The following is a 21,468-nucleotide window of genomic DNA, read 5'->3' as shown; positions in this document are numbered from 1 at the left end:
CAGTATGAGGTTTGTCTTTTCATTTTCTTAATAGTATCTTTTGAGGCACAAATATATATATTTTTTAAGATTTTATTTATTTATTTGTCAGAGAGAGAGCACAAGCAGGGGGAGTGGCAGGCAGAGGGAGAATTAGGCTCCCTGCTGAGCAAGGAGCCAGATGAGGGACTCGATCCCAAGACCCTGAAATCATGACCTGAGCCGAAGGCAAATGCTCAACCTACTGAGCCACCCAGGCATCCCACAAATATATTTCTTTAATAAAGTCCATTTGTTACTATTTTTTAATTGCTTGTGCTTTTGTTGTTGTAGCTAAGAATTTGTTACATCCAAGAATTCTTCCAAGGTCAAAAAGATTTTTTTCCTATTTTTTTTCTTGAGGCTTTATAATTTTAGCTCTTACACTGAAGTCTGTGATCCACTTTGAGATAATCTTTTGTAAGTTTTGAGGTAAAAGCCAGACTTTACAATTGTCCCAACACCATTTGTTGAAGAGTATTATTTTTCCATTGAATTGTGTTGGCATCTTACACATATTCATTTACATTACACACATTTATTAATCTCTTCCCCAAAACCCTATTAAGTAATTGACCTTATCCTAATTTCATAAATCAATTTGAAGATTCATAGATTTTAACTAATACACCTAAGTTCCCACAGCTGGTAGATGGCAGAACCAGGAGACCCAAGTATTTGGTTTACCCAAGTACAAGAAATATCTTACTAAAATTTCATCACATGTTGCTTACTTCAATATAAAACCTTAAGCTCCTTGAGGTCAGATATCACTTAGTCTTATCTTGCCACTGTAATCTAGTCCAGTATTGCTTGAGGGTCCTGTTATGAAACACTCAAGTGACTTAAGTGATTTTGTGTGAAAATAACCTTATCATCTCAATAATTTTTTCTCTCAGTTATGTTTGTGCTTATCATTGATAAAACCAGACTTTTATTTTAAAATAACTGCTCACCTTCTATTAAAAGTCATTCATTCTGTATGAACTTGAACTTCATTAGGAACTATGGTGAGTTGAGAGTGTCTGTGCTCATAGTTGACTATAAAGGAGCTTTCGGGTAACATAAAGTGGATCTCAGATAAAGACTTTCAGACAGTGATAGAAGTATTGGCTTGGAAGCCAGAGGGTCCTAGTCCTGGCTCTGCAGTCACTTGTTATGTGACCTTGAGCAAGACCTTGGATCTCTCTGTACCACAGTCTCCTCACTGGTACAACAGTAGATGTGGACCTGGTTACCATTATGATTTGCCTCCCAGGATATGCTTTTGTTAAATGAAGTACTGTTTTAACACCCTGTTCTGCTCTGATGACACATCAGTGGCTTCTCTTATGTACAGATTGCAGTGAGAATATGTTCCACTGTCACACGGGCAAGTGCCTTAATTACAGCCTTGTGTGTGATGGATACGATGACTGCGGGGACCTGAGTGATGAGCAGAACTGTGGTAAGTAGCATTGTCTCCCTAAGGTTTTCATTGAAAGTTACAGAAACGTGTAACCCAGAACCCATAGCCCATTGTTTGTTAATGGGATTAGAAGATTAAATGACAAGATGGTTGGTTTCTTAATTTTTAGAAAGAGGAGGTTTCTTCAATTACTAATCTCAGTCATGTCTTATGTGTAAATGTAATATTTCTTATATAAAGTCATAATAAGGAAGTGCTTAAGAAGGAGAGTGGAAAGATGGGTAACAGTTGTTAATATGTTAGTAATATTTTCTCCTTGAGAGTGTTCTACTTCTTCTTTGGTTAGAACCAGTGGCTCATGTTTAGATTTTGAGCTCTTGAGCAAAACTTTGCAGACACATATATTGTTGTGTGTCTGATGCCCTTATTATATGCAACCAAAGACCCCTCCTTTAGTTGATTGCCAAGCACGGCAGGGACAACTTCAGTAGAACTGACACCTAGGGTTAGGACAAGCACATTTATTTTATGTACACAATCTGATCTTATCTTTTAAAAAATGAACTTATTTACTAGTTACACGTTCGTACCTATAAACATCCTAATTCCCCACCCCAGACCCTGGTGACTACTATTCTACTCCCTGTTTTTACAAATTTGGCTTTTTAAGATTCCACATATAAATGCTATCACACAGTATTTGTCTTTCTCTTTGACTTATCTCACTTAGCATAAACACACACACTGTTCTATGTCCATTATATCTTTTTTTTTTAAAGATTTTATTTTATTTATTTGACAGAGAGAGACACAGTGAGAGAGGGAACTCAAGCAGGGGGCAGGGAGAGAGGGAGAAGAAGGCTTCCCGCGCACATTATATCTTAATAAATAAAAGAATGAACCTACTATTTAAAGAGCTGTGTTCAGTTGTGAATGGCATCTCATGAATTAAAAAGCAGCAAAATTCCTTTTGCTTATTTACCTTTTTGACTTTGTGGTTACCTTTAGAATTTTTAGGTAGTATATTACTGCGTGACATGAGGACTTTGTAATATGAACAACAAGGCAAGCTAAGATGAGGAGGTGCCCTGGAAAAAGGGTGTGAAATAATATTTAGCAATTAGAGAATATTGAATTGGATGTTGGGGAAGAATCAGAGTAATGCCTTGGAGTGGCAAGTCTCAGAAATGGCATACTGGGACACTAGCTTGTTTCTAGAAGCAGCTGTCCAACTACCTTTCACTGTATCCATAAAAATCTTGGAAATATGTATATGTACAAATCATCCCAGAAGTTACTAGGTAGATACGGATTGCCTTCTGGGACTGAATAATTGTGGGACAAAGAGTGAGAGGCCATTTTAATTTTATACATCACAGACCTTCTAGTTGGAAGAGGCCTTATAGATGACCTAATCCAAGCCCTCCTTTTACCAGTGAGATCACTGGAGAAAAGAGCGGGGGTGGGGGGGAATGTGGGGAACGGGGTGGAAGGCTTGGTAGTTGGACAGGTCAGTGGAGAGGGCCAGGGTATAGTTACTGTGTGATAAAGAATGGTCTTACCACTCAACATATTTCCTCTGAAGATAGTAGGATATCACAAAGTGCGCTCTCAGGGTGATTTTGCCCTGTGAAATGGTAATAATTACAACTTTCCCTGAGACCAGTCTCTGCCCCAGCTGCCCATCATTAGCAGGCTGAGCATGTGCTGGTTCTTCTGGTTTCTGCACAGGCATCCCATCTATTGTCTTTCTTCTTTTCTCTGCACTCCCATCTTCCATATACCTTACCTAATTGTTCCAATGTGCCTTCTCAGATTCAGGTCACTCTGTGGGTCTGTCAGTGACAGTGGCACTATTCATGGATACTCGTAATAGTTCCCCAGTATTGAATCTGTCATCCATGAATCCACACATATCTTTTATTTATTCATCTTTTTTTTTTTAATTTAAAAGGCGAAAGATTTATGCGATCTGAAGAGAAACCAGAGTATTTTATTTTTTTTAATTTAGATTCAATTAACCAACATAGAGTACATCATTAGTTTCAGATGTAGTGTTCAGTAATTCATCAGTTGCATATAACACCCAGTGCTCATCACATCAAGTGCCCTCCTTAATGCCCATCACCCAGTTACCCCTCCCCCCCAGCAACCCTCAGTTTGTTTCATAGAGTTAAGAGCCTCTCATGGTTGTCTCCCTCTCTGATGACTTCCCATTCAGTTTTCCCTCCCTTCCACTATGATCCTCTGTGCTGTTTCTTATATTCCACATATGAGTGAAACTATGGAATTGTCTTTCTCTGATTGACTTATTTCGCTCAGTATAATACCCTCCAGTTCCATCCACATCGATGTAAATGGTAAGTATTCATCCCTTCTGATGGCTGAGATTGAATATTTATATATATATATATATATATATATATACCACATCTTTATCCATTCATCTATTGTTGAACATCTCAGCTCTTTCCACAATTTGACTATTCACACATATCTTTTTTTAAGATTTTATTCATTTATTTATTTGACACAGAGAGACACAGTGAGAGAGGGAACACAAGCAGGGGGAGTGGGAGAGGGAGAAGAAAGCTTTCCGCGGAGCAGGGAGCCTGATGCGGGGCTCAATCCCAGGACCCTGGGATCACGACCCGAGCCGAAGGCAGACGCCTAACGACTGAGTCACCCAGGCGCCCCCACACATATCTTTTAAAGGGTTATTTATATTAAAGTTATTCCACATCTCATGGTAAAGAATCCTATAGATTCTATTCTCTGTAAGAAGAAACATCACTTAATTCCCCCTTTTATCCAGGAATGTGTAGTTTGGGGGAGAGGTTAAATCCAGGCTAAAAAGAATCATGAAAAAAAAATATATAAGTATCCTGCATTTCTCATCCAGCAGTTTTTCCCAATATGAGTGTATATATTAAGATGGTTTGATAGAAAGCCTGAGCTTAGAGTCAGGAAAGATGACTGGAGATAGCTGCCTTCCTAATTTACTATAGAGAGGTAGGTTATAATTCTTAGAAACGTGATAGAGTTGTTGCAAATACATCTAATCAGCTATCTACATTGTGAAACCTACATCACAGTTTTGTTTATTTTAGCCAGTGTGAAAATCAAACGTTTTTCATAGGGAAAGAAAACAACAACTAAACAAAACAAAAAACAGGAACAAACTATAGGTCCTGAGAAAGCTGGCCAGTCATTACTCATCTGAAAAACAGACAGGTCTTACCCCATAGAGATGGTGGCCAGTGGGTCACATGCTTGTGCAGGAGGTGGCATTTTAACTGTTCCAGATCCATCATAGAAAAAGTATTGAGGGTATTGGAACAGTTGGAACAGACTCTCTTCAGCTGGAGCTATGAGTCATTCAGTTCTAAGTGTTTGTCATGCTGGTTCTCCGCATCCCTATGAGTTTCTGTTTTCTCCAGATTGCAATCCCACAAAGGAGCATCGCTGTGGAGATGGGCGCTGCATCGCAATAGAGTGGGTGTGTGATGGTGACCATGACTGTGTGGATAAGTCTGATGAGGTCAATTGCTGTGAGTTCCCTGATGATTTCCATTTACTTATTTTTTCATTTCTGCCTGGTTAGACAAATACGGTATCCAGCTTCAAATGGAAGATTGTTATACTTTGGCTGTAATCTATAAAGATAATAATTAAGTGGTGTGATGACAAATGTCGTGTATCTGGCTTCCACATGTCTCTCCCCACAACTCCAAGCTTAATTTGGCTGCTCTGGCCAAGCAGGTGTCTATTTTCTTTGTCACTGGCCACACATCTGTGACTTTGTCAAAGGGGATGTTCTTCCCAAAGATTGGGGGACTTTTTTTCTGCTCTATATGAGCAGTTAGGCTTCCTTGCAGGAGCCTCCATACATGTTCTCAGGTACCATTTGTGGGAGAATATGGAGAGAATTGCCAGAGAGAAAAAAACCTTCGTAGCTCATAGAGTTATATAGAATGTACAATAATAATTATAACTTTACGGGCTGTTGTGTTTCTGGGTGAGTAAACAGCCTTGAATCTTGAAGCTAGGTGTTAAAAGAGCAATATTGACCTGAGTTAAAATGATACATTTTATGCATGTTCAAACTAATTCAAGTTTTTATTCCATCTTTTGCTAAGGGTTAACAAAGTTGATACATATGAGATTGAATATTTAACTTGCCTATAATATGAGGCAAAAATTGAAATGTGGGTTGCATGATTTTTATTTTGACATAAGAGAAGTCATCTAAATTAATTAGCAAGTGCAATGCCCAACTCTCCCCTTCCTGAATTGAGTTGGAACTGGAAATATCACTTGAGTCCTTGTTGGTGGACATAGTGGAATGGAGTGGACTATATCTTGGTGCATCTTGGGAAAGCAAGGACATGGTGCTCAAGTATAATGATTCTGGCGTTGAGCCTTGGTTCAAGCATAAGGAGATTTAATATTAGGCAGTAACAGTGAAGGCTGAGGCCACAGGATACATGGGTTTCTGATGCTCTAAAGGACAATAGTGATAAAATTTAGACAACCTTCAGGAATGGAAGGTGAGTGGCCACTAGACCACCCCTTTCAAATGTCAGGTGCCATAAGCAAGTTTTGAAATAAGGTGTTTATTGGGTGCAGGGTATTAAGCAAGTTCTTTCACATAGGTCATTTCCTTGGCCCTTTAGATTGGGTTGGAATAAAATGAAATGTTTGGGCTTAGAGTCAGAGAAGCTTGCCTTCACATTCTGGCACCAGCTTTTAACAGCCTTGTGACTTCGAGACAGTCGCTAAACTCTCTAGAGTTTAACTTCCTTATTCTAAACAAGGTTGATAATACCTCTTTTGCAAATCCGTTATGAGGATTTGAGATTCGATACATAACACTCCCAGCACAGTTATCACCATGTAGCAAGCCTTTAGTAAATCGTAGTTTTTATATGCACAGTAAAGCTGCAGATCATTAACATCATTGACACAATTTCTTACCCCACCCTATCAAGAAAAAGTTAATTCCTTAGTAAGTGCTATTTAATAAGGCAGGGGAGAGTCCGGAAAGAAAACTTTCCATCCCCAAAACCCTTGGGATGAAACACATTGATGGCACACTCCTTCACCTCTGCAGACCACGCAGATATTCCGAACACTTCCTTTCTCGGTGATGCCAGATAAGCGGGCATCTCGATAGGCTCTACAGACGGCGAGAAGGACCAGACAGTGCAATGACTGTCGGACTGTTGTTCTGGCCTTCCGCAGCCTGCCACAGCCAAGGTCTGGCCGAGTGCCGGAGCGGACAGTGTATCCCCAGCACCTTCCAGTGTGACGGGGACGAGGACTGCAGGGACGGCACTGACGAGGAGAATTGCAGCCAGAGTAAGTGTGCGTCCCCTGCCCCGCGCATTCCTGCCTGTCGGGCCTTTCCTGAGGAACAGAGCAAAACCTTGGCGGTTACCTAATGCTCAGTGCGATCCCCCCATACCTCGGTCCAGATTTCCTGGCACAGCGCTCCTCACAGCACTGGCCGGCCCTGAAACCCCTTCTCCTGGTGAATAGAATGCTCGAGCATCGTACACTGCACCATCATTCCTAAGGGGAGACAGTGGAGGTTGAACACTTACACAGCGTGGGAGATTCAGTTAACGGTTTTGGGGAAAGTCAACACGATGATAAAGGAAAAGCTGAGTACGTAGTATTCCGTTAAATTAGATTAGGTTCCAATTAGGAGGAATTGGCTTCTGAAATTAAATGTGAAAGCCTCCTAAAATAACCGTGTTCAGAGAAGCACTTTCTTTTTCTTTTTTAAAAGATTTTATTTATTTATTTGAGAGAGAGAATGAGAGCACGGGAAGGGGAGGGTCAGAGGGAGAAGCAGACTCCCCACTGAGCAGGGAGCCCGATGTGGGACTCAATCCCAGGACTCTCAGATCATGACGTGAGCCGAAGGCAGACGCTTAACTGACTGAGCCACCCAGGCGCTCCAGTGTCATCTTATTTTTTATTTCAAGTTTTTATTTAAATTCTAGTTAGTTCACATATAGTGTAATATCGGTTTCAGGAGTAGAGTTTGGTGATTCATCACAAAGAAGCAGTTCATGTCTCACGTGATGGGGCAGTATAGTCAGCTCCACCTGCAAAGGGTCACTGCTGTCATCTGTGACCCTCGAAAAGAAGAAGTAAGTCAAATACGTTGGCTTTTAAACTGCCGTTCCGCACTGATTGTTTCAAGCCCCACTTTGAGTCGAAGCATCTCTCAGCACAGGGCTGCTAGGAATACCCCTTGACTTAAAAATCACCGCATTTGTTTATCCGTGACCTTGCCACTCACCAGCACAGACTAGTCATTAAGAAGGTGGCCTTGGGAGCCCAGCTACCCGGGTTCAGGCACCAGCTCCGCTAAGCTCTGCTACCGACTATCTCATTCAGTTGAGGCTGGTAACTCAACTCCGTTGTGTCTCGGGTTCTGTGTCTGCAAACTCGGAGTCATAACTGCCTCACAGAGTTGGCCCATGGTGAGCACTCCGTGAATGTGAGCTCTTGTTACATGGCTGTTGTGTTAAAACATGTCTTGGGCTGGGCATTTCGCAAATCGGCCAGTGAGATTGGTCACCTGTAGCCAAATTAGTTTTGTCTTAATAAACACTGATCACTAGAATTGCTTTAGTGAAAAAGCATTCCAGACCTAAAGGGAGACACTTTTCATCACAGATTTAATACCTATAACATCAGATAAAAGGGTGCTTCGTTTTAACCAGTTTTAAAATTCAGAAGCAGAGTCTTTTCTAGCCATGAGTTATTATGTGCATACCAGCCAAGCACCTCCCTTTGGATCAAATTGTTCTTTCTTTCTCCATAATTCATCTCTGTTTGAAATAATCTTGGATTCTTCACTATGCAATGGCAAGATTCATAAAGTATTTCCCTACATATGTGAGATGCAAGAAAGTCATATGATAAAATGGATCAAAAGTCAAATTTTATCATCTTTATATTACTTAATCTAATGAATTCAACTCAATAAATGCATGTCATGGTGCTCATAGGTGGTTAACCACTGGGGATTTAGTGGCAAGTAAAGCAGCTCATGGAGCTTGCAGGCTCCTGGGGAAGATTGGCATGATACAAATAATTGTGCAAGTCAGTGTCTCACTCCATGGACTGACATAGGCCATGAGGGAAAATTCAGGGAACCACATGCCATATATGGAATGAATGGCCTGGTACAGGGCCTCAGGGAAGGTTCCTTGAGGAAGAGATGTTGGAGCTAAGATCTAAAGAATGAGTGGAGTTGACTTAATGAAGGAAAATGAGACTGGAAAAAGTTTTTCAGACCCAGGGACCTGCTTGGTCAAAGGTCCCAGGGAGGAAAGGAGCAAGGCATATGGAGGGTTTTGGGAGAAGGCCACTATGATTAAATCTAGGAGTGAAAGGGAGGGTACGACTTCAGAATATTGTCACCAGTGAGCCCAGGCTGGCTCTGTTAGAGAGGTTGGGGAGGGAAGTAGGAGCCACCCAGGACTTTGGGCCCTACTCAGGATTCAGGCCTTTACAGCCCTCAGGCTCTGCTCTCAGCCTTCCTGTCTAGCCTCCCTGAGGCTCTAGTGAGGCCAACCTGTGGCTCTTTCCACTCCAGCCTTTGCATATTCTGTTGTCTGCTTGGGGCACCCATTCTACCTTCTTATGCCAACTCTACCCGCCTGCCTTAAGAACTCCTTCAAGAAGTTTTCCCTTTATTGTCCTAGTCCGCTTCTGTTGCCTTACAGACAGCTTCAGCAGTTACTGTAATCACACAGCATGGTAAGGTTCTCTGTTCATGGCCATCCCCCTAGTTAGAGTATAAGCCATTTCACTTCTTTTATCTTTTAATGCTTCATTGTCTATCTTGTCACATAAGCTTGTCACACAGCAGACACTCAATATCTGCTGAAATAATGAATGCATGTTGTCTTATTAAAGTTAAATTTAAGAGACTAGGGCGCCTGGGTGGCTCAGTCGGTTAAGCGACTGCCTTCGGCTCAGGTCATGATCCTGGAGTCCCGGGATCGAGTCCCGCATCGGGCTCCCTGCTCGGTGGGGAGTCTGCTTCTCCCTCTGACCCTCCTCCCTCTCATGCTCTCTGTCTCTCATTCTCTCTCTCAAATAAATAAATAAAATCTTTAAAAAAAAAAAAATTTTAAGAGACTAAACTCATGGAAATGAGCCTGGCTTACCTTTTGCAATGATGGTTCGACTCTGATGATATTAAAAAAAAAAAGGAGTGGCATCTCTTCTCTTCAAGGCTATGATGTGTGCTTTGCACATTAATGGAAAGAGCCCAGTATAATGAACATTATCTTATTATAGATAACATTATAGATAAGAATGATTATATGCATACACATACTGTTGTTTATTCTTAAAAGTGTCTTGCAAGATTCTCTAGATTCCCGATGACATGTCTGAAAGTAATTGACTATAATGGGCAAGAGCCAGAAAGAGAACTGGCAGTAATTTATTACCTTTTCCATTTAACCTACAAATGACCAGGGAATCAATGGGAAAAGCAGCTTCCTCTCTACATACCTTAAGGAAAAGCCATTAGGCTGGCGCCACTGCTCTCATTCATTTGGAAACAAGAAACCCAATTCTCAGGTCATCACAGCTAGGCCAGTGATACTTTCCAAGGACATACAGAAAATATGGATCGCAGCTGCACAAGACTTGCACCATGACAGAGTATCCTCACCGTACTGGTGTTGATGCCATATTTATTTTTAGGGAAAGCATTTTCCTTATGGGGAAGACTAGAGTTGGGTGCAAGTGAGTCCTTAAAATAATATTTGATATCCAAGAGTTCAAGATCATTATGTTGACCTTTCTCTCCAATCACTTACATTTTATTTTGCAATCAAGCTTATTCACCCAGGCAAACAAAAAACACTTTCTTCCCCCATGAAAAGCAACAAGATCCCGTTTTGTAGATAAGTTGCCTCTTATTTTTTTGTTCCTACAGAATCCTTCTGGAATAACCGTGTTGTATTTAGTCACCAGGAAAATTAACCCAGAAAGTTACATATTTAACATGTGTTCAATATTTTTGGAGAAATTGGAAGGGAATTAAAGTTATGTCATTCCTCAGCTCCCCCAGACGTCCTTGATACTTCCAATCCTAGTGTAAGGAATTTACAGATGATGAAAGCAAATGTGCCTTTCCCCTCTCTGTAGGTCAGACTCCATGTCAAGAAGGCGACCAAAGATGCCTCTACAATTCCTGCCTTGATTCATGTGGTGGTAACTCCCTGTGTGACCCGAACCACAGTCTGAATAACTGTAGTAAGTACAGCAGCTGACAAGTGCAATCACCGTGTCAGGATATGCATCTTGCTTTTTTCTTTTGAATTGACATGAAAATGCTGAAGTCTGGAATCCCTCCAAATGTGTGTGTGTGTGTGTGTGTGTGTGTATACATATACATACATATTTCTTTTTTCTTTTTTAAAGGTTGCATATGGTAGCAGAAAAGAAACAAAATGGTCTTACTTGACTTAAATCAGAAACAAATGTGTCATTGTCAATGGCCTATAAATCCAAATTGCTTAATATCATTACCATTACTTTGAGTTCAGCATCAGCTCCTATATGTTACTTTCTTGGCTCCATCTGCAGGCAGATGCTATCTTTCTTCCCTTTTAAAGCAGAGCTTTGAAAATGGAAACTTTATCCAAGAAGCAAATACGAAGTTCATCTAAACAGTGCATAAAGCTGTGGCGATCTGTTCTCCTAATAACAATTATTCTCACCTTTGCAGGAACTTTGCTGACCTAGAATGATCTTGCAGCTGTTACGTAAATTTGTCTAGGTGACAAATGGTGTAAACTATTGGCTCACTCTAAATTACTTTCAGGAGGGGGAATTCCTGGGAGGAGAGAATGGACAGGAATAGCAGAGGGTTCTATAGGTTCTCGTGGGAAATTGAAAATGAATCAGAAAGCCCCGAAAGACTCTGATTTCTAGTAATGAGTTCTTATTTGTAGGCTCCGCTTTCATATTCGGCTCACTTCTTTCACTTTTTATAATTAATGTTTGGCCTCCTCTTCCGCTTGGGGCTTGAGATTTAGAAGCAGGTCTGTCAGCTTTCAGTTGGCAAGAAAGTATGAAGGTATCTCCCAGTTGAAAGGCTGAAGGGTTCAGGTCCTAGTCTTACTCAGTGATCTTTCTGCATCACTGTAGGGCTTATAGGGGCTGCTCCTGTAGCCCCAGAGGTGTGAGGGAAGCAGCCAGTGAAAAACCCAGAGAGGACTTTTTGTTTATTTTCACGAGCACTTAATAACTGTTTGGCTAGGGCGCCTGGGTGGCTCAGTTGGTTAAGCGACTGCCTTCGGCTCAGGTCATGATCCTGGAGTCCCTGGATCGGGTCCCGCATCGGGCTCCCTGCTCGGCAGGGAGCCTGCTTCTCCCTCTGACCCTCCTCCCTCTCATGCTCTCTGTCTCTCATTCTCTCTCTCTCAAATAAATAAATTTTAAAAATCTTTTAAAAAAAAAATAACTGTTTGGCTAAAAGCGTGATACCCAGCCCTTTTCCACTTCTATATGAGAGAACAGTTGAGAGAGATGTTAACTGACCATTAAGACATACTGCCATTTTATTTTACTCACTCTAAACTGAATTAAATATGTGTGTATGTATGCATGCATGACTATGCATATATATATGTATATGTATACGTATATGTATATGTATATGTTCTGGGTCTATTGTTTCACTTTGCTTTATCCCCCAATCTGCTCTGGAACTTTTTCAGAAGCCTTTCTTTACTTCACCTTAAACTTGACATGAGCAATTTTGAATGGTGACAGTGTCATCTCAAAGATATGTGTTTATTATTAAAGTTTCGGGGATTGTCTGACAGGGAATGGCACTTAGTGTTAGATTAAAAAAAAAAAAGTTGAAAGGGCAGTGTTGGCCTGTGTCAGATTTGGGTGAGGAGTATTGAGTGTATGTTGTCCTATTTTCTCCATTTTTGAAATATGTCAAAATTTGACATTTAAAAATACGTTACACCGGTCAACAAGAGAAGTGGAAAGAAGGACACCAGATGACTCTGATTCATAGTCAACCGGTATTGATAGCATGCATAACAACGTTCCAGGCTCTGGGATGGCCACTGGGCACTTTAATGGCGAAGAAGGGAGACATGATTTCTGCCTTCCTCGAGATAACTTTTCAGCGTGGGAGAACACACTGCCATCTTTTCACTCATGTATACCACATTCGTTTTCTCTTCATGTTCTTTCAATACACTCGAAACAGTGTCCCTAGCATCTCACTGTCCCTTCAGCTCCTTCTTTCACCACAGGTGTTCTTGCCAGGTTCTTTCCATATATATTCAGCAGACATCTGATCATCCCTCTTCTGATTGCCAGGCACTGGGCTAGTCACTGGTCCCTCATTCCTTCTGTGTTATTAAAAATACCTTCCAATGGAAAGTAAAGATGTGTCTTCTCATCTTTCAAAGAGCTTCACGATGGTATGTGCGTACTTGGTTCTCTGTAAAGTTGGACCAGTAGCATCTTGAAGATCCTTACCACTGGAGAGACCATGCCTACTTAGATTCTGAGACTCAGCTACGCAGCACTGTCTTTGTCTGGCTCCATGCTAATAAAAATATGAGTTTGAAGAGTGTGGATATTCTGTCTGATGGAGTCAGCCTCTTACTGGAGTTGCTGGGATTCTAGTCCTTGAAGACATTTGTTCTTGCTATCCCATAAAATGTTATGGGTCCCTGAAGATATAGAGCAGGACCCAAGCATCAGTATTTTTTACATTTCCAGGGGACTCCAATGTGCAGCCAAGGTTGAAAATTATTACTTCAGTGGTTTGTTCATGACTAAGCTGTAAGGGTATGTGACATCCCTGAAACTGAATGTGAAAAAGTCTTTATAGTTTTCAAAGTTTTCAGTGGAGAAGTCCATGGCTTATCTCAGATTCCCAGAAATGCCTATAGTTGTTTTTTTTTTTAACCTAAAAACCACATCTTTGATGACATTGTGTACTGATAGGCTTGAAGCATCACGGTATCCCCACATCCACTCATTACCCAGGATCTTTAACATCCTTGTGCCCTGCTGGGAGGCAAAATACAGACATATCCTTGCCCTAAGGGGTTTGTGTAGGAATATTATTTCCCCTCACTCTGGTGTGGGGGACTAATCTATCACTCCCACATTGTAGTGTGCAGTCCAGACAACTGGGGAACCCTGTGGAAAGAGCAGTTCCTGGGCATGTGTCTCCCCACCGCTCTGTGTCCATGACCACCATGGCTGTAGGAAGCCAGCTACCACTGTCATGCCCCAGGGACTCTCACGTTCCTCACAGTGTTCCATCGACTCTTCGTTCTACATGTTTACTCATGGCTTTCTTTTTCTCCAGCATTGAGGAAGCAATGAGCAGCTTTGTTCTTTGAATAATTTCCTACCAACCTCTCAATTTACTGCCTTCTCCTTGCAGTCTCTAGTTGGAAGGAGCAAATAGTATAGCAGTGTGGTAAAGAAGCCAAACACCATAATGGTTAAGGACTTCAGTCCTGGGAGCAAATGGGAGATGAGAGGAATGATCTCTTTCTAAAAGCATTCCCAACAAATGAGTGAAAAATAAATGATTAAGTTAGAATATTTCCATTTGGTAACCAGTTGTTTCCATTTGGTAACATGCATTGGTGAATTAATGGGTCAAGGCATTGAGCATCTACAGCTGCTCACATCCCAAAAAGAAAGAAATCAGATATACTTTGCCTTCTGATGGAAGAACACCATAGCACCCATAGTCCTCCCTAAGGGATGAAACTTAATCAACTCTCTGCATTCAGCTGCCCATGTTCAGGAAGTAGGCAGGGGAATATATTTAACTTCACCAGGAATGGGTAGTCAGCAAAACTCAAACTTGGGCACACTCTACAGTCAAATCCCTGGGTTCTTCAATAGCTAAATTCGAATTAAAAATAAAAGGATGGAGGGGGAAACCCAGATTAAGAGATTTAGAAGACAAAACAAGTTTTAAAAAATGGGCAAGATTAACTATAGTATTCAGGGTGCAGTGCGCACTTAGGTAATACAACTATAAAGCAGAGCAAGGAGGTGATAACTATGAAACTCAGTAGTTACTCTGGGGAGAAAGGAGAAAGTTGGTAGAAGACAGGATAAATGGAGGGCCATCTGGGATGTCTGGCAAAGTTCAACTTCTTGATCTTGATGGTAGGTACAAGGGTGTTCACCATATAAAACTCATGAAACTACTAAAAATAATAAAGAGAAATATAGAATTTGAGGCAAAGATGAATCTTAGAATATTGTATATGCCAGTGGATTTGAAAGTGACATTTTCTCATGTAAGTAACTATCATTTAATATGTGATTTCCAATGGCTTCAGAGTATTGCATCATGGCAAGCATGTAACATCATTTAGTTAACAATCCCATCTTTAGGTTGAATTTAACAAACATGGTTTCAGACTTTGAAAGGTGGGATATCATTAAGACTCCATCAGGATCAATTTTTTCAACAGTATTTATTAAACCTCGTCTGTGTTCTGGACCATGTGTTAATAAGCAGGGCATCAAAACGCAGTGAAAACAGTAAACAGCCTCATGTTTGTAACACGACTGCCCTCTAGTGGCTATCGTAAATCAAGTTTGTGAGCTAGTGAGTAAAAAAAGCTTATTGATACTGTAAATCATAGAATTTGAGGTTGATAGATATTTGAGAGTTTATCTTGCTTAACAATCTGTGAAGAATGCCTTATGAAGGAATTAAACACAAGATTCAATCACCCTTACCACATTCAGTAGCGATCTCCAGAATAATATATGAACATAACTTAATCCTTTCATCTTCCTTGGCTGTGAAACACTGAAAGCTTTTATCTCATCCCAAATCAAAAGAGATATAGTTCCCACATATCAAAGAGAAAAAATACCCATGTGATAGGTCTACTTATCATCTAAATAAAATGTACCAATAAACATTTAAAACTTGGTAGGGTGGTAGAGGAAGAGATAGAAAGGAAAGGCATATACAAGAAAAAAAACTATTGCATCAAAAATCTGTGTGAATTATCCCATTTTTTGGTAAAATTATATTAAAGAAATTAGGAAAAATATAGTTAGAGTGGCATCTACTGACTTATAAGTCGGGCATGATGAATAATTAAGCAACAAAAGCAAATTGAGGAATACTAGGAATGGTAAGAGTCTACTTTGGCAGAAGCAAGCAAACACAAATCTGTCTATGTGTGTAGACGCTTGTATGTGTAGATATGAGCCAGTGAAAGGCAGGGAAGGATTCAAACCCAGTCTGTTGGCTTTGAGCATAGGTAAGAGAAGAGGGCAGGGAGGTGATAAACTTTTTCTTTAGCATCTTGCATTGTTTTTATTGTTATGAGGAATAGGCATTTTTTAATAATATGAAATCAAAAGATTTAAATGTTAAATGTTCACAAATCAATGGACTGAATCAGCCCCACACTGCCTCTGTGTCTTTCTCTTCTCTCCACCCTGTACTCATTGTCAGGATTATGCCAACTTGACAATGTTACGCCTTTTCCAGTAAACGGAGACTGTAATTACACTTTGTCCAGAGGCTTCTTTTTTTTTCTTTTTCTTTTTTTTTTAAGATTTTATTTATTTATTTGACAGAGAGAGACACAGTGAGAGAGGGAACACAAGCAGGGGGAGTGGGAGAGGGAGAAGCAGGCTTCCCGCGGAGCGGGGAGCCGGGAGCCTGATGCGGAGCTCAATCCCAGGGCCCTGGGATCATGACCTGAGCCGAAGGCAGACGCTTAATGAATGAGCCAACCAGGCACCCCTGTCCAGAGGCTTCTAATCAGGCTCCTTATCAACAAAATTTCCTCGAAGCCCTCAGATGCTTTAAATTGAGAAGTGGTTCCAGAGCTGTTTTAATATTTCACCCCAGTCCTTATTACGAATCTATCTGCATGTACATCACTTCTTGGCCAAGTAATTAGGTTTAATTGAGTAATGACTCTTAATAAGGCATGGAGTCTTTGGTGGGTCTGGGCAGATTCACCAACACACTTGCTTACCTCTCACGACTCCTGCAAACAGAGAGGGAACAGGGAGCCTTACTGCTAAGTTCCTCTAAACCCCATTTATTCTGGGAAGGTTTCTGTGCCATTCTTGCTCCACCTTGTCCTTCTGGGCTCTTAGCGCTTTTTAAGACCACTATCCTATCCTCATGTTATACTGGCAGGGAATGTATCTTTCTTCCTATAAAGATTGTAGAGTGCCTTGATGGCAGGGACTATATTTTTCATTATATTACATTTTAAGTGCCTAGGAGAATTCCTGACACAGCCCACCTACCCCCCCCCCCCCCAAATCCTTTCCTTCTTTCTGACACTGCGCTAGGTACAGACTTTGAGATCAAGAAATAAAGTCCCATTTCTCAAAAATCTCTGAATTAGGGGCGCCTGGGTGGCTTAGTCAGTTAAGCATCTGACTCTTGGTTTCAGCTTAGGTCATGATCTCAGGGTCACAAGATCGAGCCCTACGTCTGGCTCTGTACTCAGCACAGAGTCTGCTTAAGATTTTTTTCCTCCTCCCTTTTCTTTTGCCCCTCCCCCTGTGCGTGCTCTCTCTCTCTCTCTCTCGCTAAAATAAATAAATAAATAAAATCTTTAAAAAATCACTGAATTATGTGGGGGACACAAGTAAGTAAAGAATACAGTAGAGGGCAATGAGTGTGTGGTAGGAATATGCCTAAGATGCTCTGGTGCTCAGCAGAGACTCCTACTGGGAATGGGAGGGGGAGAGTGGTTGGCCGGGAAGGCTCCCCAGAGGAGGTGATGGTTTGTGCTGAGTCCTACAGGCCAAGGAGGCATTCACCTGGTGGAGAAGATGGGATAGGATCATTCCAGGCAGCAGGTGTATGCACCTGGCAGCTAGAACCATGACTGCATTTGAGGGGTGATTACAGGTGTGTCAAGAAGAGGAGATAAGAGCTAACAGGGCCCACAAAGGCATGCCATTCTTAAATATTTATTGTCACCAAGGAAATACCAGTGATGAGATAGTCTTTGGTGCTGAGGCTGGAAGGTTAGGCTGTGGTTGGAGTATGAGACAACCTTGGATGCCAAGCTAACAGGTTAGTATTTCGTCTCATTAGCCATGAGGGCCTAATGAGAGCTCAGCCTCCTCTTGCCCTGAAATCTTGTCGCTTTATATTTAAATCCACTGATCAACAATCAAATGTATAAAGACATAATCTAATAGTCTATTTGAGCAAATTCATTGATTTTTTTTTAAATGGCTGTGAAGATGAGGGAATATATTCATTAAGAAGTAATGAATAAATCAGAAGACAAAAGGGGTAAAAGGAAACATAAAAGAGAGTGGCTTAGGGTTGAGCCGAGGGAAGAAGCGAAGAAAGACTTTCTCCAACACACACACTGGGCTCTGGTCTAGCAGCTGCCTGTACAGAAATGATTCTTGGCTTGGCAGTTCTTTAACCAAATTATTTATCTTCTGATGGAAGTTATATACTGTTTGCACTCTAGTCTTAGTTATTTTTTTTTTTAAAGATTATTTATTCATGAGAGACAGAGAGAGAGGCAGAGGGAGGAGCAGGCTCCCAAGGAGCAGGGAACCCGATGTGGGACTCGATCCCAGGACCCTGGGATCATGACCTGAGCCGAAGGCAGATGCTTAACCATCTGAGCCACCCAGGCGCCCAGTTATTTTTTAAAAAGAAGATAAGATAGATTGCAATTTTGTAAGTTTTGAAGAAATTGTTTTACATATGGAATTTACTATATATGTATGTACCTGTATGTGTGTTTTCTTGTTAGGTCAATGTGAACCAATTACGTTGGAACTCTGCATGAATTTACCCTACAACTATACAAATTATCCAAATTACCTTGGCCACAGGACTCAAAAGGAAGCATCCATCAGCTGGGAGTCTTCTCTTTTCCCTGCACTTGTTCAAACGAATTGTTACAAATACCTCATGTTCTTTGCTTGCACCATTTTGGTACCAAAGTGTGATGTGAACACAAGCCAGCGGATCCCACCTTGCAGGTAATACAATGAAGTCTCCCCCAAGCATCCTCATTTTCCCCTCAGGGAGAACCGAGGGATCGGAGACTCAGTTTGAGTTTAGACAAAGTCCATATTGCTAAGGAGCTCTGTATATAACAAATTATGTGTTAAAAAGGTAAAGAAGTAGGAATTCTAAAATGAATATTTGAGTTAGGATTCATTACTGGAGTACCACACAAGGGAGGTATGAACTGCCTTTGATAAATAGTTCACATACTTTTTTTTTTTTGAGATTTTATTTATTTATTTAATGGAGAGACAGAGAGGGCACAAGCAGGGGGAGCTGAAGGCGGAGGGAGAGGGAGAAGCAGGCTCCCTGCCAAGCAAGGAGCCCAATGTGGGACTTGATCCCAGGACACTGAGATCATGACCTGAGCCGAAGGCAGATGCTTAACCGACTGAGCCACCCAGGCGCCCCAGTAGGTCACATACTTTAATCAAATAAAATCACGTTTCACTTTGGTGGATCAAGAAGTGTTCTAAAATGTGAGTTAGGCGAAGAAGGGGTATATCTGCTTTTTTCTCTGGCAGCACTGATGTTTTAAAATGCTGACTTTTGATAGCACTCAGAAGTTAGAGACGTTACATAAGCCGTGGACTGCAGCTTGGACAAGGGATGGACATCGCTGACGTTTTTCTACCTGCTTAGATGAAATGAGGGCCAGCATTTCAAGCTTGCAGCTTGGATTTAGGATGAGAAATATCCTCCTTCAGGTTAAGAGTACTACTCTGGAGCCCACCGTCTGGTCCGAGTCCTGGCTCTTCTGTGACTGCTTTGTGGCCTGGGACAGATTTCTCAGTCCCTCTCAGTCTCAGTTCTTCTACTCTGTCTATAAAATTAAGACAGGGGACGCCTGGGTGGCTCAGTCGGTTAAGCGTCTGCCTTCGGCTCAGGTCATGATCTGGGGGTCCTGGGTTCGAACCCCACGTCGGGCTCCCTGCTCAGGGGGCAGTCTTCTCCTCCCTCTCCTTCTGCTGCTCCCCTGCTTGTGCTCTCTCTGTCGAATAAATAAATAAGATATTTAAAAATAAATAAATAAAAAATAAAATCAAGACCGTAACAGTGGTTGGGTTGAGTTGTTGGGAGGGTAAATGAGTGTGCATAAATGTCAAGGCTTCTGGCTGTAAGCTCAGTGCACAAGAGCACTGATGATAGGAGAGGAACACTACTGCTTAGTGGAAGTTTGGGCTCTTCTCTGCCACGTGTTGCAGTGTAGGCAGAGAATGTACAAGACAAGACAGCTGTCACAGAAGTGGGTAGCTGCAGTCTTTACGCTGTTTTCCATCAAGGGGTGAATATACAGATGTCCCTGTCTAAGTGTGAGCAGTAACTACGGGAACCATATGTTGGGATCAGAAGTCACTTGGAACTTTAAGAAAAAGCATTAATATTGATATAGTGGACAGACGGGGAAACAGTAAATTAAATACCAAATATCAAATGGATGACAAGGAAGGGGCATCTATAGAGGACAGGAAACAATAAAATTTCAAAATGAGTTGGGGAACTGAACAAATTATACAAACAGATTAAAAGTTAATGTTGCCTTGTGCAAACGTAATTCTGAAAACTTCTGTAAAATGCCTTTTAAAGTATCGCTAAGAAAGCATCTACTCATTTTATGTTGAAAAGTTATTTCTAAATTTTATTCCACTTTGGCTAAGCAAGGTCAAGGATAGTGAATAATAATTTGTTATAATACTTAACAAATGCTTGCATCGATTTTCTTTTCACATGTATAAAAAAATTTCCCTAACGGAGTATTCTCTGGAACAAATGTACATCTACGTATGATTTATAATTTCAGGGCTTATGTTTCACATTAAAATGCCCAAGATGAGACTGACCCTGAGACATTATTCAATCAACATTTTAGTGAACTTTCTTTAGATACTTTAGTTCTGTTTCTTCAGTTCACATGTACATCTTTCATTTTCAGTGGCTCTCAAAATGAGTTCTACATTTTGGGCGCCTGGGTGGCTCAGTCGGTTAAGCGACTGCCTTCAGCTCAGGTCATGATCCTGGAGTCCCGGGATCGAGTCCCGCATCGGGCTCCCTGCTCGGCGGGGGGTCTGCTTCTCCCTCTGACCCTCCCCCCTCTTGCGCTCTCTCTCTCACTCTCTCTCTCTCTAATAAATAAATTTAAAAAAAAATCTTTAAAAAAAATGAGTTCTACATTTTGATATTTGCTTATAAGAATTTTTTAAATACTCTGACAAGAATAATAATATACTCATGTGTTCATGAAGCAATGTTGCTTTTGCCATGCCTGTTTATGGGTCTTAACATTTAGTTTTTAAGTTATGAGTCTGAAAAATCTGGCACTGTTGAGCCCTTACAATGCGTTAAATATTTTAGGGTCGTGCTGCTGTCTTGCCCTCAAAGTATCCTTTTGAGGGAGGCCCCTCCCATCAGGGCTGTGCCCGTGACTGAATGCCGCATGGGTTAGGATAAGAACAGTGACCTCTGCCGTTGCCGTGCGGCACATTGTCTTATTTTTATCCTATTACCTCACTGTATTCTTTTCATGTATTACTGTATTATTTCCATTTTATAGAAAAAATAGGAAGTGGGAGAGTCAGGTGCTATACAGTGCTCTGTATAAATCAGGTGTCCTATGGCAAATTTAAAATTGCAGCAATTAAATTACACACATATTTTCCTAAATCTGCAACAAAACTATTCAGTCTAACAGAGAGTTATTGAACACTATTGAACATCCTGTTTTTGCAAAACTAATATGGGAACACCATGGCTTTGTCTTCGCCTGAGTTCTGAGGCTAAGCCAGCATCGAGTTATGCTCTGGCTTATGCAGACTTTTTTTTTTTAAACAAAGAGAGAGAGAGAGGGGCAAACCATAAGAGACTTTTTTTTTAAAGATTTTATTTATTTATTTGACACAGAGAGAGAGAGATAGCAAAAGAGGGAACACAAGCAGGGGGAGTGGGAAAGGGAAAAGCA

At 41.1% G+C, this 21,468-nt stretch overlaps 1 protein-coding gene across 1 annotated transcript in view; it reads left to right on the top strand.

The window, feature by feature from the left end:
• The window catches only part of CORIN (corin, serine peptidase), a 201,733-nt gene that overhangs the window by 118,764 nt on the left and 61,501 nt on the right, over positions 1 to 21,468 (top strand). The window contains exons 6-10 of the mRNA XM_064582039.1: positions 1,358 to 1,465; positions 4,867 to 4,977; positions 6,671 to 6,787; positions 10,616 to 10,723; positions 18,253 to 18,484. Of these exons, the coding sequence (XP_064438109.1) occupies positions 1,358 to 1,465; positions 4,867 to 4,977; positions 6,671 to 6,787; positions 10,616 to 10,723; positions 18,253 to 18,484 (676 nt within the window). The remainder of the gene's footprint in view (positions 1 to 1,357; positions 1,466 to 4,866; positions 4,978 to 6,670; positions 6,788 to 10,615; positions 10,724 to 18,252; positions 18,485 to 21,468) is intronic.

The sequence above is a fragment of the Mirounga angustirostris genome, unplaced genomic scaffold (assembly GCF_029215605.1).
Source record: "Mirounga angustirostris isolate CCGP_5_RB_7025 unplaced genomic scaffold, mMirAng1.0.hap1 SCAF_2, whole genome shotgun sequence".
NCBI lineage: Eukaryota > Metazoa > Chordata > Mammalia > Carnivora > Phocidae > Mirounga > Mirounga angustirostris.
This window is presented reverse-complemented; position numbering and strand designations above follow the sequence as displayed.